Source organism: Podarcis raffonei, chromosome 13 (assembly GCF_027172205.1).
Source record: "Podarcis raffonei isolate rPodRaf1 chromosome 13, rPodRaf1.pri, whole genome shotgun sequence".
Classification (NCBI taxonomy): domain Eukaryota; kingdom Metazoa; phylum Chordata; class Lepidosauria; order Squamata; family Lacertidae; genus Podarcis; species Podarcis raffonei.
In genome coordinates this window covers 30,787,739-30,807,713 of record NC_070614.1, presented here as the reverse complement: position 1 = coordinate 30,807,713, position 19,975 = coordinate 30,787,739, and the positions used below count along the sequence as shown (strand labels likewise).

Sequence of the window (19,975 nt, the reverse complement as noted above, 5' to 3'; positions counted from 1 at the left end):
CAAATACTACTACCAGACCTTCAAAAAAATGTCCAAAGTGTGGAAAAGGGTATCATTGGGCAAATCAATGTAGGTCTCAGGGAAACTCCTTAGGGGCCCAACTCTCAGGCCCGGAAAATTAGAGAGTTCCCCACCCTTAGTTTCTGCTGTTGCAAAAGTTTCTAAAATTGTGCCTTTTGAATTTGCTATTGATTTGATCAATCAAGAAACCAAAGGCACTGCCTTGCCTGGTGAAATTGTGATCATGCCTAGCCAAATGGCAGGTCCACTCCCTTCTACAGTCACAGGTTTAATTTTGCCTAAATTTTCTGCGGCAAAACAAGGAATCCAGGTTATTCCAGGTGTTTTACATCATGATTATGTAGGTACAATTATGATACAATTCTGGAGCTTTATGCCAATGCAGTTAACTAAGGATGAGTCTTTGGCACAATTGGTAATGCTTCCTTCTCCACCTAATGTCGTATCAGCTATTGATAATAATTTGCACGAGCTCTCTTCTTCTATTCCCCCACAGCTACTGGCTGTGACACAGAGAATTGGACGACAAAAACTTCTTCGTAAGTATAACATCAATGGGAAAATTATAGAAGGCTTGATTGACACAGGTGCTGACGTTTCTGTCATTTCCAGTAATTGTTGGGACCCCACATGGCCCTTTGAATCTGCTCCTACAGTGTGGGGTGTGGGTGGTAACCAGACTTCTTGTAAAAGCGCACAGTGGCTACCTGTCTCTCTGCCAGACAGTTCTGAAATTATTGCATATATTCAGCCCTGTGTGCTAAACATCCACCTCAATTTGTGGGGAAGAGATTATTGCAACAATTAAACGCGACCATTCAATTGAATGAGTAAACATGCTCTTCCCCTCAGCTGGAAATCTACTAACCCTGTATGGATAGAGCAATGGCCTCTTACTGGGGAACGATTAATTGCCTTAAAACAATTGGTCAATCAGCAATTACTGGCTGGCCATATTGAACCTTCAGTTAGTCCTTATAATACTCCAGTTTTTGTTATTAAAAAGAAATCAGGAAAATGGAGATTATTGCATGATTTAAGGCACATAAATAAAATCCTTGAACCCATGGGGCCTTTGCAATGTGGTCTTCCCAATCCAAATGTGATTCCACATTCTTATCAATTGGCTATAATAGATTTGCAAGATTGTTTCTTCTCTATCCCCCTACAGGAGAAAGATCGTATATATTTTGCTTTTACTGTACCTGTAATTAATAATTGTCAACCAACTGAGAGATATCAGTGGAAAGTTCTCCCTCAAGGAATGTTAAACTCCCCTACCATGTGTCAATATTATGTTAATCAAGCCCTTAAGCCTTTCCGTCTTCAGTATCCACACCTCCTGATTTATCATTACACGGATGACGTTCTGATTTGTGCTCCGTGCCTTCCCCCTCATTGGAAACATGATTTAACAACCTGTTTGTCATTGTATGGTTTAAAAATTGCTCCAGAGAAAGTCCAGGAAACTTCTCCCTTTCAATATCTGGGTCACAAAATGATGGCTAGCTACTCTATTCCTATAATCCCTGAACTACATGTTCCCAAAACAATGAAATATGTTCAGTTGCAACAATTGCTGGGTAATATTAACTGGATAAGACCTTATTTTAAAATCCCTCTTGAAGTTTTGCGACCGCTTTTTTCAGCCTTAAAAGGCCATCAATTTCCTGGTGAGCAAATCACCTTGACACCTGCTCAACAGAAAACAGTTGCCCATCTGAAGGAACTCATGAAAATTCATTGGGTTGATCGAGCAATTCCTAATGTTTTGCCCGATGTAGTCATAATGACAGATGCTATCCAACCTTTTGCAGCCATTATCCAGATAGGACCATCTAAAGTTCACATAATTGAATGGATGTATTTACATCATACACCAAAGAATACAGTAACTCCCTTGGTGGATCTCCTTGCTCAGCTTATCTGCAAAGGGCGCCGTCGTAGCAAAGCGCTTTTTGGCACTGATTGTCATCAAATTATTCTGCCTATGCCTTTAGAGCAATGGGAAACTGCTCTCTCCAATAGCATGGATTTGCAGTGTGCATTGGCTAACTTTGTAGGTCAAATAGATTACCATGTCCCTGCAGACACTCGCTTGCAGATGAGCAAACAATTTTCCCTGTCATTCTTTTCTATTCTGTCTCCTATCCCTTTGGATGCCCTGACTGTCTTCACTGACGGAGCTCCCACTAGGGGAGTCGTTGCTTGGCAACAGAACAACGAATGGCAAAGTTTGTACACTTTGCCACAAAAATCTGCTCAGCGTTCTGAGTTAGCAGCTGCTGTCAAAGCTCTGCATCATTTTTCTTCACAACCTATTAACTTAATAGTTGATAGTTTGTATGTATCAAATGTCATAACCCGCATACAGGGCAGTTATGTAAGTCCTTTATTGGATGACAACTTGTTGAGTCTTTTCCTGTCCTTGCAATTGCTTCTTTCTCGTCGTTCTCATCCACTTTTTGTAGTGCACATTCGCTCCCACCAGCCTTTTCCAGGTTTTATTTCTGATGGAAATGCAAAAGCAGATTCTTTGCTTAAGATTCTGCCTGTTTCTCCTATAGAAAGTCATGCCTTTCATCATCAGAATGCTAAAGCCCTTAGCCGCCAATTTCAAATTCCGTTGGAAGCGGCACGTGCAATCATTCAGCAATGTCCTCAATGCTCTAATCAGATTGGCCATCCCAGCCCTGGTGTTAATCCCCGTGGACTTCAAGTCAATCAAATATGGCAAATGGATGTAACTCATTTTGCCCCTTTTTCACCCTGGAAGTATCTGCATGTCTGCATTGACACATACTCAGGTTTCCTTTGGGTCACCCCTCAAAGGGGTGAGCAGGTTAAGCATGTTTGCAATCATCTCGTTCGTACCATGTCAGTTATGGGCAAGCCTCATTCTCTAAAAACTGACAATGCCCCAGCATATTGTGCAAAAGGCTTTGCTCAGTTTTGTGAAACATGGGATATTCATCATTTGTTTGGAATCCCTTACAATTCTCAAGGTCAAGCGATAATTGAACGTGCGCATCGCACCCTTAAATCTGCGCTGAACAGGCAGGAAATGAAGGCCGGAATTCCAACCTCTCTTTCAGAAAAGGAAGGTTGGCTGGCTAGTGTTCTCTTTACTCTCAACCATTTGAATATTTCTATACAGGATCATCAATCCTATACTCGCCTTCAGAAGCATTTTCAGCAGAAGGAAGTTCTTCCAGCTCCGCTGGTCCGTTATAAAAAGCTACCCTCCAATATATGGAGTGAACCAGTAAAATTAATTACATGGGGTAAGGGTTATGCTGCAGTTTCTACTCCACAGGGTACTTGCTGGGTTCCCGCTCGCTGCGTCCGACTGTACCATGGCATGGCAACAGACACTTCAGGATCCACTGCCTCAGTTCCGACGCCAACTTCAGATCACCCAAGATGCGACGTCCAGCCCTCCCAGGACTCGCAAGCGGGGAAATCCTAATGCCCCAGTGACGTGGGGTCAAATAAAATCGCTTTCTCTTCAGGCTGAACAGTTTAGAAGTGAACAGCAGCTTGAAGCAAGCCCTGCTAATTTACTCTTGTGCATTATATCGTGCCTTAATATTAATTCTATGATAGTGCTCATTATCAGTGTTTTGTTTTTGCCTCTTTCTGCTTCTGCTCCTCCCAACAGTGCTTCCACACCACCGAATGTGTGGGAATCTTTTGCAAAAACCCTCAATGTTTCTTCTTTTTGTTTGACTCAGAAGCTGGCAATAGCCGATATCCTCGGAACCTGCCTCATTCCTGTCTGCCATGATCCTTTTGACATACAAAATGATACATGGTTTTTTTCATCCTTGCCTCAAAATGATTCTCTCCGCAACCTTGGGTACTCTGCCTATATTGTCTGGGGAACTCAAGTGCGTAAACGACCACCTTTGGCTATTGATTTATCAACACCATATGTGGCATCTTATAATGTTACTTGTGCTCGCATGGTGAATTGCACAAAATCCAACTGTGTGAAAATGGGCAAGGATAATTTTAATTGCTCTGCTTATGTGAATGTCTCTTATGTGTATAAATACACAGAGCTACCTGCAGGTTGGTTTTGGTCATGTCCTGGCTATACGTTTAATTATATTCCTGCAAACATTAGCCACGGTACACCTTGCTGTTTAAGCCGCTTGTCTATCATATTGCCTGAAAAGCATCATCTATTTCACAATCGATATAGTCGCAATATTGAATTGTCTGATGATTGTGATGATCTTGTCTCTCTTCCCAGTAGGTCTGAATATATCTCTTTAGCTGTTTCTCTCTTAGGTGTTCCAGGATTGGCTGTACGTAATAGCAGAAATATTAACTCTCTAGCTTGTTCTGCAGCAAAAGCCCTGAATTTTACTTCTCGAGCACTTCACCTTCTCAACACAGAGCAAGCTGAACTTCACAATGGTTTATTCAAAAACAGAGCTGCTATCGACTACCTTCTTATGCTTCATCATTATGGCTGTGAGCAAGTCGCAGATATGTGCTGTTTTAACATCACTGACAATTCTAAAGCCGTTCAACGTCAAATTTCTCATTTGCAAAATCTTACCCATCATATTAAACAGGATGTTGGGTTCTCTGGTTTCTGGGATTCTATTTTTCTGTGGTTCACTGGCTGGTTGCCTAATTTTACTTGGCTTCGTAGTCTTTTTTATTATGCCATAATAATTGTATGTATATTAATTTTGTTCTTTTGCTTCCTCCAATGCATTCCTAGCCTTACAAATCTTTTCTCTCGCTTTTTTTCTCCTCCTGACCCACCGAGCGCTCTCCTCGCTGCCTATTATTCGAAATGGCAACGCCAATAATAAACAAAAAGGGGAAATGTGGGTAGAATTATTTTGGGATTTACTGGCAAACCAATAATCCTGAAATACTCTTGCCCCATCCACCCCCGCAGTATTATTTTGGGATTCGATGGCAAACCACTGATCCTGAAGTACTGCTGCTTCATTCCACAAGTTGCCTTATTTCGCAAATAAGAAAAGAAAGGAGGAGATGTAGAGATGTTCTCTTTATGTGCCAGTATAGTAAAACACTGGTTCTTTTCTGTGGCATTCTGGGAAACTTTCCTTAGCTACTTTCTTAAGCTTTTGAACCTTAAAATCTTTCTCTGCTTCTCTCTCTCATATACACGCTGTGTAAAGATGTGCCAGACACACACAAATTCCATTCTTTGCATTCCACTCTTTTTTCACTCAGGTCACATTAAGTTTACAATGATCTGTTTTCCTTCAGTGTATAATTAATTAGTTGTTTTTATATTCTGATCATAACATTAGTAATTGATTTAGACATAATATAATCAATCATAAATCTAGGTGGATTAAAAGCTTAGATACTTGTCTAAGGTCCATTAGCAAAAGACCCTTTGAAGAATTGGAGATTAATGGATTTTGGGTAACCCCTCCTTATACCTATGTTAACCAATAAGGAACTAGCCTCTTTGTTTGTATTTTAACCAATCAGCCACTAACATATGAGTGGCCATGCTTTTGTAAGATTCAATAAAAGAGAGACACATGGGTTTCAAGGGGCTCTCTCAAAAAGCAGCCTTGGAGCTCAGATGAGGATCTCAAAAACACCATCCGCTTGTTTGCCTTGATTCGAACGCGATTCAACAGTCCAGTTCTCTGACATCCCCCTCATTTATTTCATTTTTGTTCATATTGTTTGGTTGGACAACTGCATCACACAGTTCAGAGAAGTACTAATTTCAAAGCATAGCTGTGATTTACTTCCTGTATTGGTTTTAAACAGTGCAAATCATGTAGTATTGCCTTCAAATGCAAAGAAAAAAATCCCATCCATCCACACTTCTGCCTCTATTCCGAGAAGCACAAAAAATAATTATTTTTTATGGTCTCAGAAATTCAGAAAGAGCAAATCACATGCCCTTGTACAAGGAAAGAAAACACAAGCCATGTCAAATCACTCCCCCAACAGTTGAGCACATTTTCATTTTCTAAAAATGTATGGTCAGTAAGCCAAGAGCCAAAAGGCAGGTGCTTTGAACAGAGCTGAAAAAGCATCCAAAAGTGGTTAGGAAGTGGTTAGGGAAGCCCCAAACTTCAAGTGAATGTTACAAAGTGAGCCCCAAATGAGATCCTAACCCTATGAAAAGGCCTCATAAGTGAGAAGGCAGTTTTTAGGTCTCACTGTCTGGAACAAGCCAGCCAACAGTAAACTACACAAAGTAGATGGAGTTAACTGTATACTAGAAAAAAGAAGTTCTGCACAGGAGTGCCAGGCCTAATAAACACAGCTACTCTTCTTTGGTAGACCTTGGCCCTGTGAAGGAGTGGAGACTGAAGCTCCCTGCCTCCCCACAGCTGTCTAAGGCCCTCCTCTCTCTTTTTTTTTCAAGCAATCAGAGATTGTGCCTGCATACCTGTCTTTGTTCCACCCTTTTCATGCTTCTTCTGGTTCTGGGAGACAAAGGTGGAGAGGAGTTATCACAGCAGGGACAGGGAGGCACCTATGCCTCTTTTCTGCCTCCTACTGACTGCTTTCTGCTTCAAACTCCTCCTTGTCAGGTCTGTAGGCTCTCCTGGGGCATCTGATCAAGGCCTGTATTTTAAAATGAGCTAAAAGATATATTTGCAAATGTTTGTATGTTTCATGCCAGTCAGAAAGCAGCTGGCTAAGTACTTTGGCAGTTGTTTATCTTCCTGCTCTCTTGAACAAGGGCCCCCCTGATTTATAGCAGTAGCAGGAGACAAGTTTCTCAAAGTTGTAAAAGGGAATTACAGGCTGGGAGCAAATGTTACATTGACCCTACATATTATAGAATACAATCAAGCTGCAAAAACACTAATTAAGAGTTGGTAAATAGTAAGATTTATTGTTTAACAGAAAATAATACCATGTGTCTCCCATCAGACTCTAGCCATATTTTCCTAAGGTTTAGAGAGTTAAAGGGCAATAAATTTTGGGAAGAGCTAATGGGAAAAGCAGCTGGCTGGGAAAGGTGGGTGTAAACTGAAGAGGCTTCTTTTGAAGCTGTTTTTACTGAATTCCTTTTTACTTTGCAAAGGCCTTTTCTTCTAAAAAGCTATCTATGTTATGTATGAGATTTGTTGCCTTAATGTAACAATGCAAAGGATTCAGAAAGTAAGAAATGTTAGATTCTTATGTTAGATTCTTATTTCATTGATGGTGTGTGAGAATGTGAACCTAAGATCTCTGTTTAGATAGAATTTAATACCATGAGCCATTTGTTTTAGCCATTTGTTTTGGAATGTAGGGGCAACAGGGGCAAAAGGTGATCTGGTAATTAAGGTGCCTTGTCGAGGCAAATGTAAGATATATGGCTACTTGTCTGCCATTTATGGATAGAAGGAAATATAGCTCTTTGTCTCCCATAAAAGGTAATAGGAAATGGGTGTATCTTTTATGATTGGTTCTAGCAAACAGCCAATAGGAATTTCAACCAGGCTGATTGGACAGAGGCAGCCAAAGGAGGAGCAAGGGGGCTGGGCTGAGGAAATATAAGTGCTGGCCATCAGGGCTGGAGGCAGGCAGAGCTTTTGGTAACCATATACCACTGTGCCTCTCATTTATTTGTCTGACAAATAAATTATTATTTTAATTTCTCTATTGCTGCGTTGAATATTTCATTCCAGCTAAGCGTTAACCACGAGCAGGGTGCTACACTCCCACACATGACAAGCTCTCTGGTTATTTTCTTACTTAGATTTATTAGCAGTTTGCAAGCTTTGTACACTGAGCTTCGCTACATTACTCATCACTCTCACTACCAGTTACCGAAACTAATCTCTTCCGACCAAAACATGATCTCCACCCTTTCTTCTTCCTTTCCCCCATGAGTCGCTTTTCCATTAAGCGACTCCAGCGTCTGCTTCTGGGAGACTCAACCCCCTCCCCCTCTACAGTATCTTCTCCTCCTCTGTTTGTGTCATTATCAGAACTGGCAAATTGCCTTTCTTTGTGCTGTGACTCCTTCCCCCACCTCTTGGAATTCCTCACTGCCTGCCAGCTCTGTCCTTTCTTCCTCCCCTTCTGAATCCTCTCTGTCTGTCAAAAGAGGAACGTCTCTGACATTCCTACTCACTAAATTCTGTTATCTATTCAGCTTTCAATGCCTCCGCCCCCCTCCAGTCTTCTACTTCTCCCTCTACTGTCTGCCAAAAGAGGAACAAAAGTGCATACTAGAGCAAACTCAGTTGGTCTCTAAGGTGCTACTAGACAATTTTTTATTTTAAAAAAAAGTTTTAATTTTTTAAAAATTAATTTGACTGTGTCAGACCAACACGGCTACCTACCTGAATCTTTCTTCATATCAACTGTTGCCTACTGCTCTGCTCAAGCTTCAACAGAATTCCATAACACTTTGGAGAAAATATGGAACCCAGCAAGCCAACACTGGAAGCCAAGATATTATTATTATTATTATTATTATTATTATTATTATTATCATTATTATTATTGAAAATATCTGCACAGCCACTAGGTACAGTATTTTTCCTTGGAGCTCATATAGCTTAGAACAAAGGACAACCAATACTATCAAACACTGATAAACTGAATGTGGTAAACTTGGCTTCCTTGAAACTTTCTGGCAATTTACGAGCAAGGGAGGTAACTGTGAAACTCATAATAGCTTGAAAGCCCAAATAGCCCAAGGCATGGCAGAACATAGCCACAGACCCCTCATTGCATTGCAGTACAATTTCTTCAGCCATGAAATCCTTGTCAATATCAGAGAATGGTGGAGTGGTTGCCCACCATATTGAACAAATAACTGCTTGTATAAGGGAACAGAGAAGAATAATGAACATAGCCAGCTTTCACCGCAACCACTTCCTCATCTGAGATCCTGGCTTGGTGGACGTGTGCATGCACATGAAAGCTCATACCAATAACAAACTTAGTTGGTCTCTAAGGTGCTACTGGAAGGATTTATTATTATTATTTTGGTGGCCATGAAAGCTAGTACCACTGTGATGGTTTTGGCTAGGACATGGGAAACAGCCACTGATAAGATGGTGCCAAAAAAGCTTGTTGAAGAAGATATGCTACCCTCTGAGGGTGGCCAATGAATAGCAGTGCACAAAGACAATTACTATTTCTCTGTAATTTGGAAGTATCCCCACCTAGGGACACCTCTATGGTGTATGGTATTTTCTTTTTAATGACCTCAAACATGTTAATGATGGCCTCATAGAAAATCAACTGCAGGTATCCTTCTGAAATTAGGTAGGATTCATCCCATCAGTAGGGTGTGATACACTTGAGAATTTAATACAATTCTGCTAAAAATTATAAAAATTGTAAGCTGTTCATTTTAAACAAATGAACAAACGCACAGAGCTTTTTCTTTGTAACTTGTCAAAGTTTATCCACACTGAAGAGATAGTAAGCTTTCTTTGTAAATATACAAAATTCTGAATAAATAGCTGCTGCATTTTCATACATATAGATACTGTATTTCTACATAGGACTTTGTGTACATCTTCCTCCAACATCTGATTAGATCATACACAATTAATGCCTCATTGGCATGTCCCATTCCACATCTGACCCTAACTGAAGCATATTCGACTTTATAGAACAGTACCAATTTGACATGGGAGGATTCAGGGCTAATTAAACCCAAATCCAGACATGATAGAATACCACTCTAAGGTTCCTCAATGGGCTGTTTTTATGGGCAGATGGGGTTGCGTCAAGTGACAAAAAAATAAAAAAAATAAAAAATCACTTTGTAGGTGCAGCTCAAGCTGTTCCTTCAGAAGAAGATTCTTCACATTGCTAGCCTGAATTGATGAATAGCAGCAGGCTTCAGTAAGTTCATACAAGCAAGCTCATTTTAGCCAAGTCACACTCTTCTTGAATTCTTATTATTTTCTTTAAAATATTATTAATCTCTCTATAAAATATTATCAGATCACAGACTATAATAAAATGCATACCATCATATCTTCATTTAAACCTACTCTGATCCTCATTTCTGTGTTGCTGTATAGTTCTTGAATGTGTCTGACTTAAAAATACTTTCTGTACATACGTAAGTCTGTATGACTTACCATCTGTACATACATTTTAAAAAGTTGATTCTGAGTTTCACTAGTATTTCAAACTAGTAGTGACTGGAGAATTTTGAGCAAAATGTATATTGAACAGCTCCAGAAAGGGAAGCATATCAGAAAGGTGTGTGCATGTGCAGACCACAGTCTGTAAAAAAAAAGGATGTATTGAGTCTTATCTTCTTACTAGCTGTCCCCTGTTGTTCAGCTCAGGCCTCAACAAAATGATGTAACATTTGGGTGCAAAGATGCACACAAGCAACCCAGCACTGGAAGCTAAAATAGAAAAGACCTCCACAGCCACCATATATTTGCCCTTGGAGCTCAGATAAGCTGGGATGAAGGATAGCCACACACTGCAAAAGACCAACATGCTGAAAGTGATGAACTTGGCTTCATTGAAACTGTCCGGTAACTTCCGAGCAAAGAAAGCCACAACGAAACTGACAATAGCCAAGAAGCCAAGATAGCCCAAGACACAAGAAAATAAAATGACAGATCCCTCATTACATTCTAATATAATTTCTGTAGTCACTGAATGCATTTCCACATCTGGGAATGGGGCAGAGGTTGCCAGCCACACACTGCAAATGCCTGCTTGCATGAGGGAACAGGATGCAACAATGGAGTTGGCCAGCCTTTTCCCCACCCATTTCCTCATCCTGCTTCCTGGCTTTGTGGCCATAAATGCCAGAACCACCATGATAGTTTTTGCCAGCACAGAAGAAACAGCCACTGAGAAGATGATGCTGAATGCAGTTTGTCGGAGAAGACATGTCACCGGTTCCGGATGGCCAATGAAAAGCAAGGCAGAAATGAAGCAAAGCAGAAGGGAAATCAGGAGAATGTATGTGAGGTTCCGGTTGTTGGCTTTGACGATGGGAGTGTTGTGGTTCTTTAGAATTATTCCCAGCACCAGAGCTGTTATCAATGCAAAGGAAAGTGCAAAGAGGCTTAAGCTGATCCCTAGAGGTTCTTTATAAGATAAGAATGTTCTAGCTTTGGGTATGCAAAAATCATGCTTGATGTTTGGATAGGTTGTGTCCATGCAGTCATAACAGTCATGCATATCTGAAAAGCAAAGGTAATTTATTGTTATTAAATTTACATACCATCTTTCACCCAAATATCACAGGGTGGGGTACATTCAAACACAAAATATATAACATAATTCATTCAAAGGGTCATAGATCGTTTATTCAGAGAAAAGCCTGATTGAAGGGGAATGTTTTCACCTGGGGCCTAAAGATATGTAAAGATTAGCTAGGTCTTGGTAGGCTTTGCTCATTGTGACAATTGCTGTGAGGAAGGCAAAAAAAAACCCACAACAGGCCCAAAATGTTTGAGGGCAAATTCCTTCCTGGCCAAGAATACGATGGCCATTTTGCACCACAGCACAGTCTAAGAACCAAAGTACTAATATGCTTTATATATGGTGTGGGATGGAAGGTTGCTGGTGGCTACTGTCGGCTTAAATACTCTGGAAGCGGACCAGAGTGAAGACTTCTTCACTACAGTCTGCTGCATTTTTGCCCAGTTCAGATTCAATATTGTTGGGCAATCCTGCAAGCCCTTATGGCTGGCTGTGGAGGGTTCCAATGGCCAGACACAAGAAAATGGTTTTCAAAGGTGGGGGGAATTTGCTTGGCCACAACCCCTGCCCATCCACAATGCTGCTGAGTGGCCATTACCTTCAAAACTTTTTGTTTCAGGCTTCTGGTTCGTGTATCATGCCATGGCAATGGCTCTCTCAACATTGGAGAGAAGAACAGGCTGAAAAAAGGAGATGGAAGGGGTTAAACCATCCCCTATAAAACTCTCAGGGTATGGGAGGTACTGGCAATCTGCCTGCGCCTCAATGGCTCACCATGGGGGACGGGCAGGGGGAACTGGGTGCTATGCACTTCACATGATGTGAAACCTCCCTAAATTGCCCTTGGATGTGGAGGTTCTTCTTATAATGGGTTTTAATTGGCATTAAGAAAAAGAGCACACCATAGGAGATGGAAATTATAACTGTGAACAGTCAACTGCATGGAACTGAGATTTGTGTTGGAGGTGGATGGAGGAGAGGGCATAAGTAATATGTTTTACCCTTCTGAGTTGAAATCTTCCTTTCTGGACATGGAATGCAATCATAGCAGCAAAATGGCTCCCCCTCCTTCACTTTCTTGCTATAACCAGGATAACAACTCTCAGTGCATACGGATAAAGGTTGTGCCTAATCCAGAAATGAAAAACGACAAGAAAAAATGAGCTTGGGATCCTTAAGATTTTGAGGACTTGTTTCTTAGAGAATAAGGAAGCCATAATGTTATGAAAAATTATAAATAGCTAGAGCATATATATATAATTAATGGATTGTAAAATACCTCAAAGCAGTTTCCCAAAATGTATTGCATGTTGGGATACAAAATAATTGTTACTTGACTCTGAAAGAGAGACTACAATTGGAAGAAATCTTGCAATTTATCAAAATTCAATAGCAAATAAGGCAAAGCAGAGGTTTATGGTCCCCTATGTAAAAGTTAACATTGCAAATCAGAAATAGTTTTCAATGTACTGACAGTTAGATCTTACCTGGTTAAACAAGCTGTTCCACCTTATGACCTTATCATTGATGGTTAACACTCTGTCTGGAGGAGCCTGAGGATCAAGCCTACCAACTTTTACTTTATGAAAGGATTGGTTGGAGGAAATGATCAAGTTTATAACATCAATTGCAGCTATCATTTTCCCACTTTCATCAAAAGAAATCTTGTCCCCAGCACTGTTATTAAATGAAACACTTTGAAGAAAGTGATGGAGCTAGAAAAAAGAAAAGGAAATAATAAAGAAATAAATAGCTGCATTAATACAGTAGTGAGTAAAATGTTGAACTTAAAAAAACGACACTTTAGAAATATATTTTAAAGAAGAGCTGCATTTTTCTGACTATATGGTGCCTTTGTGAGTGAGGTCAAACTGTTGCGAAGTTCCAGTGCCTGCTGTGGCTGTAGAGACTGATATGGAAGAGTCATGTTTTGTTGCAGCTGGGGCAGATGGAGACATCCAGCTGTGCTGCTGCAGATGCACCATGCCATTCTTGACTTCATAGAATTGTAGAGTGGAAGGGAACACAAGTGTCATATAATTAGGTTCCCTGCAATGCACAACCTGAGATTAAGAGTCTCATACCCTATCCACTGAGATAGATGTATATATTCTGGAGGCAGCGACATAATAACAATGGTACTCTTTTTGCAAGGAATGAAATTTGTCTGGGGAATTGGTTCACCACTAAAAACATCACTAGCACCCATTATACACTGTAGTTTCAGTAGGTTCATATACCAAATAGACACAAAAAAGGAAGGTTGACTAAAGCATAAACTATTCTTTTATTTCTACGCAGTGGGCGGAGAAAGGAAGCTGAAAATGTGAGCATGGGTAGAGTTTATAGACACATTAGTTTCACCGGTTACCCTCAAAATATGGTGTGCTACCACATGAGAAGAAGAGACATGGGTGGCGTTGTGGGTTAAACCACAGATCCTAGGACTTGCCGATCAGAAGGTCGTGGTTCGATTCCCCGCAACAGGGTGAGCTCCCGTTGCTTGGACCCTGCTCCTGCCAACCTTGCAGTTCGAAAGCAGGTCAAAGTGCAAGTAGATAAATAGGTACTGCTCTGGCGGGAAGGTAAATGGCGTTTCCATGTGCTGCTCTGGTTCGCCAGAAGCGGCTTAGTCATGCTGGCCACATGAGCTGGAAGCTGTACGCCAGTTCCCTCAGCCAATAAAGCGAGATGAGCGCTACAAGCCCAGAGTCGGTCATGACTAGACCTAATGGTCAGGGGTCCCTTTACCTTTACCTTTACCACATGAGAATGTGTGGAAGATTACCTGCCAAAACTGTTGATTCTGAAGTTCAGGTCTTCCTCTGACTAATACTGTGCCATATGTCCTTCTGGATGAGAACATGGCTTGTAAAGCATGGGCCACTACATAGACTGCATTATAGATGCTGTAGCTGTGCCCAGTCATACTCATTTCAAAAAAAGGGAGAGGGAGGCTCTCCAACGTCTCTTCTCCTGTGCAAATATCTCCATCCACATGGTCCCCAATGGTATTTAAGAAGACACAGCTAAATACGGTCTCCCAGAATTTCTTTATAAAATAATCTTCTATTGTGTTTAAAGGATTTCTTTTCTTAAGAAACTCATGAAATCTCTGTAAATAACGGAACTGATATCCAAAGATAATAGCACCATGGAATAGTTCTACATCCCAGTGCCTTTGATAGGGAAATGCACTGATCTCCACCTGGGCTGTTTCTATCCAAACTTTCCCCCCTAATTTATTTTCAACAGATAAAACTGGAAGCCATCTAAAAAATGACATGGAATAAGATTCTCCATAGATCACTACTACATTTGCTTTACTGCCCAGCATACTATCATTTATTTTGACCCCATCTTCTATAATGTCCATAAATTCAGTGACAAAAGAAAGTGTGGGGATTCTCTCTATGAAGGCAAAACAAATGCCTTTCCGGGAAAAGACTGGAAGCACAGTTTGCACAAATCTTTCTCCATTATCATTATCCATAACAATGACCCCAATCCACGTCCACCCGAAATGCAGAAGCAGAGAGAGAATGCCCTCATACTGAAGAGCTTCCTGGGGGACCATCTGGTAGAAGGAAAGTCCTGGGGTTTTATCATTCATCACTGGTGCAGGACTGAATGTTAGCTGAAGATGAAAGAGGAGATATGAGTGAAAATTATTATTATAATAATTATATATCACTTTTATGTTTTCATAGTTCCTCCCAACTCCGGAGTGCTGGGAATGATGACCTGGGAGAGGGATTTCTCTTTGGCACCCTGCCGACAAAGGTCAGTAGAGTTAAAGCTATGATTTTCCCAGTAGTGAGGTATGGAAGTGAGAGGTGGACCATAAAGAAGGCTGATCGCCGAAGAATTTATGCTTTTGAATTATGGTGCTGGAGGAGACTCTTGAGACTCCCAAGGACTGCAAGAAGATCAATCATATCCATTCTTAAGGAAATCAGCCCAGAGGGCTCACTGGAAGGACAGGTCCTGAAGCTGAGGCTCCACTACTTTGGTCACCTCACGAGAAGAGAAGACTCCCTGAACAAGATCCTGATTTTGGGAAAGACTGAGGGAACAAAGAGAAGGGGACGACAGAGGACGAGATGGTTGGACAGTGTTCTCGAAGCTACCAACATGAGTTTGACCAAACTGCAGGAGGCAGTGGAAAACAGGAGTGCCTGGCGTGCTCTGGTCCATGGGGTCACAAAGAGTCAGACACGACTAAATGACTAAACAACAACAACAAAATTATGCAACACCCTCCCTACATAGATGCATTTCAGTATCAACTTCCCCTTTCCTTTGTGGGCTTTGCTCCTATTTTCTTTGCCCTTCTATAACTGAAGTCCCAGTAATGTTCACCAATTCTCAAGTCGGTCTTTCTTACCACCACTGTTCCTTTAAGAGCCAGTTCCCTGGTCCCTGTGTACAATCACCATGTCTGACCTGAGAAGTCAATAATTTTTGCTCCCCAGCTCTTTGTCTCCCTGGCCAGCATCTACCTTTCTGTGTCAGTTGGAAAGAGGACACAGTCCCTAAAAACAGTAATCACAGGTATTATAGCCTGTTGGGGCAGTTATGACACAGCCTGTAGACAGCCTCAAACCACCAACAAAGCCTAAAACCATGAACCTGTCGGAGAGCCATTGAATGCATTTTCTCTCAGCTCTCCTTTCATCAAACAAGATCTTAGTATTCTTTGAGAGCAAGGACAGAATTCATGGGACTCAAACTTGGGAGGAAGCTGAAGATGTTAATTATTTAGTGTTTCCTGGAGATTGGCCAAGGACAAAACTCTTTCATGATATGCAGATTCTCCAAGACCTTTTAGAGATCACATACATATATTGGATGGGAAATGTATAAAATGATATGCATATATACATATTCCCCAAGGTGGGTAGGGGAGCATGTTTCTAGATGGTTTAAAAATGTTTTAACTATGTTTCTATTTCATTTTAACATATTGTTTTTACATTTTGATGTTTGCCACCTTCGGCTCCGTTTGGAGGTGTGTTGGGATAGAAATGAAATGAAATAATGAAATGAAATACAGTAAAATAAATAAATAAATAAATAAATAAAAAAATTGGCTGTCAAATGGGCCTGATTTCTTCTTCTTGGAAATATTATGTGCACATTTTCATCGTATTTGAAAAATAGCTGCTGTGGTCTCTAGTTCTTTAGTTCATTTTACCACTAGCACTTATACCACTCATATACACATATCCCTTACCTGCGGAATTTTGTAGATATCCAATACAGTGGCCACATGAAGAGAGATATCCGAATCTAGTCCTCCAATGACTGCTATCAAATGTTTTTCGGTGTCACATAAGTAGTTAGGGACAAATACCTCTAATGTGGAGGTAAGTAGTATAGTAGTATGATAAGTCCTCTGAGCATTGAAATAGCTGTCATAGATGCAGACACCCAAGGTGACATTTGGTAATAGCTGAGGGTTTTCATTAATCTCCAGTACAGCAAATGCCAAGGCCAGGATGTGCTGGTAATTTTTGGGCACCACACTAGAATAAGAGTTGCAACTACAATCAGACACATATTGTTCTCTTAATAAATTGTTGCAATTTTATTCTGCATCAGCTTCATCAGTCTTTATTTATATGCCTTTTGTAGTGGGAAAAAGTAAACAATCAAAAAATTGGTATTGATAGGTATATTACTATGACTGACACAATGGAAAATACACTCACATTGATACATCTATTGATGTTCTAACCCTATACTATGCACATTCATAATGATAGCCACTGAATGTGATATGAATTTTCTTTCAAGGAAACACACTCCTGCAAGCAAAAAAGAAAGAAAAATTCAGTCCATTTTAATACAGTGCAAAAGGCGTGTATTAAGATAGTTATGGTAACTCTCATAAATGGAAAGATGAAAGTAAATAAAATGAAAACAACAACAACACAAATACACTGCACTGTTTCAAGCCAAGTAACAAAAAATTCAGAAAGAAGGGAAAGCACAACAGAAGTGTAAGAGGAGACAGTAGGCATATGATGAAAGAAAGGAAACAGGAGGTGGAGATGGGTGAGATGCAGGAGTTTGTAAAGGAAAGAAGAGCTAAAATTCTTTCTACTCTGAATTTTACCTTACATTCAAAAAAATGTGACAAAGGAAATGCATGGCAGAATGTCACATCATCAATTTTTAACAGTAGTAGTAACAATAGTAGTCATAGTTGAGGAGGTATATTTGGACCAACGTTGGTACAATGGTGGAGTGAATATGTTATCTATATTCCAGGGGGGCAAAACAGCTAACTGGATCTGGAAAAACCTCATTCCCTTCCTGGTGGAGGCTCTGAACACTCTCAGGGATGACAACAAATTTTGCTTTGTCCTATCGATTTTCTTTCTCTCTTCAGCATTCCCTTAAATGTATTACTTTTTCTGCTGTTCAACAAGAAAATATTTTTTATGAGCTCCTAAGACTAAGACGAACTAACAACAACAAAAATGCAAAGTTAGAAAAGATTAGTTCCTTACGAAAGATCTTCAAACGAAGTTGCTGGAGGTTTGGTTGTGAAGGCTATTGAATTAGCAACAATGAAACTGTGAGAAACAATCCCACCAATTATGATGCTGCCTGACTGACAGTATTTTTGAAGTGGAGGGTGTGGAGCATGGATCCTGCATTTAACAAGGTGGTCTTTACATGCAATATGAGAAGACAGTATTAGCAGGAAGACAACTAATACCATCATACTGAACACCACCCTTCACTCTAACTCATGATTCCACCTGCATCATTATCAGGATGTACTCTGTCATTATCGTGACCAGATTGGATGCTCAATCAGTCTGATGATATGCCTGAATCATAACGTCCACGGTATGAAATATAAGTAAAGTTATAAGACTGGTGTGCGCATGCTTGTTCCTAGTCCCTCATCATACCTATGATTGCTAGAGGGCATCTTTGTGTCATCCTCAGATTAGTTCTCTAAGGGGAAATGGTAATTGTAACATAGATTTTAGAATTTAATTATAGCCTATATAAATGAATGGGAGTATGAATTCAAATGTGGGAGTTCCTTGTGGGATTGCAAATGAAAACATGTTTATCACATCTGAATAGAAGTTTTCTTTTCCACTTTTCTGACTAGGAATGCACACTTATGCTTTTAAATGCCTGAGATGTTCTTTAATATTTATTAGTATAAGGATTAACACCACCAAGAGTATTGATAGGTTGCCATCAATCAGGATAATCCTTGAACTCACATAAATCTGTCCAGCTGTATGAATTATATTTTAACCCCATTTCCAGGACTCCTCACCCCTAGCCTAATATAGTTGTGGTGGGCAATATAAACCATGAGAGAAGTTCTGAAAATACTATCCTCAAACTTGGCATCTTTCCATTAAGAAAATTTGGTATCTTTTGTTAAAAAAACATTACAGGAATGGTAGTAAAATAGAAGGCTACAATTACACAACCAACACAGGCTTGTAAAAAAGATCGATAAAGTCAATATTATTGAACTAGTTGTTATCTACATGAGTTAATTTCAGCTTCAGTACATGTGAATCATTCCTTGGTCACCCTCTTCTGCACTCGTTCCAGCTGGTCAATATTCTTCTTAAATAGTGGTGCCTAGAACTGAACACAGTGCACAGGATGGAGACTGGCTTAACGGTCAGGGGTCCCTTTACCTTTACGTAAGATCCCTAGATCCTTTTCACATGTACTACTGGCAAGCCAGGGGTGAGAAACCCTTTCCACTAGTGGATTGGATCCTGAGAGTGGGATTCTGAAGAAGTGTGCATGCACACAAAAGCTCATACCAATAACTAACATAGTTGGTTTCTAAGGTGCTGCTGGAAGGAATCTTTTTGTTTGTTTGTTTGTTAATGAAGCTAATTTAGTCATGTGCATTAGGAATTAGTTGAACACCACCCTTAGATTCCTGAAAAGGCCATTTTGATGGGCAGGTGGGGTTATCCACCAATCAGTCATCTGTTGTCACAGTGATGATCCTTCAAATTGCCAGCCTGAATAGGTATAACTGCCAATTCCAGCAAGCTTCTATAAGCCTGTAGGGCCCTGCGGGACTTGACATCTTTCCGCAGGGCCTGCAAGATGGAACTGTTCTGCCAGGCCTTTGGCTAAGGCACAGTCTGACCCCATGTCTCGTTCTGTAATTCTCATAGAACTCTAACCCAATGGTTGCCATTTGATACTGAATTGATTTTAGAATGTGTTTTAATTAATTGACCATGTGATTTTATGTACACTGTGCTATTTTTACTTGTTGTTAGCTGCTCTGAGCCTGGCTGGCCCGGGGAGGGCGGGGAACAAATAAAATTTTATGATGATGATAATGATGTAAGTAAGGGCATGTTGTTCCAGACTCACATCCATGCCAAAATATCACAACAAAAATATCACAACAAAAAATAGACTAGAAGGCTTGATGGCCCCTTCTTGAGTTCCTACTATTTTTTTCTTTTAAAAGTTATTATTCTCTGTATAATCTGACATATTACCAGATTTGTGTACCAGTAATAACATTTACTGCCATTTTGGTAAGAATTCTGTGCCCAAATCTTTCATAACGTGTTGAATTTCAGAAAATTAGCATCCGTATAGACACCATTTTATATTTTTATTGAATTTGACTGACATAAAAATACCTTCTGTACATACATAACATTTCCCTTGGGGAAAAAAGGGTTCTGAGTTTCACATGTATTTCAGACTAGTAAGTGCTTGGAGAATTTTGAGAATTGAACAGCTCCAGAAAGGGAAACATATC

The 19,975-nt window shown here is 40.2% G+C and overlaps 1 protein-coding gene across 1 annotated transcript; it reads right to left on the bottom strand.

Moving 5' to 3' along the window:
- Window positions 1–10,266: 10,266 nt before the first annotated feature.
- LOC128398653 (vomeronasal type-2 receptor 26-like) lies at window positions 10,267–19,741 on the bottom strand. Its single transcript, XM_053359902.1, has 7 exons — window positions 19,707–19,741; window positions 17,703–17,846; window positions 16,421–16,712; window positions 13,973–14,821; window positions 12,672–12,899; window positions 12,186–12,312; window positions 10,267–11,162 (listed from the first exon to the last, which is right to left on the bottom strand). The coding sequence occupies exons 1-7, from the start codon at window positions 19,739–19,741 to the stop codon at window positions 10,267–10,269; spliced, it is 2,571 nt and encodes an 856-aa protein (XP_053215877.1).
- Window positions 19,742–19,975: the final 234 nt, after the last annotated feature.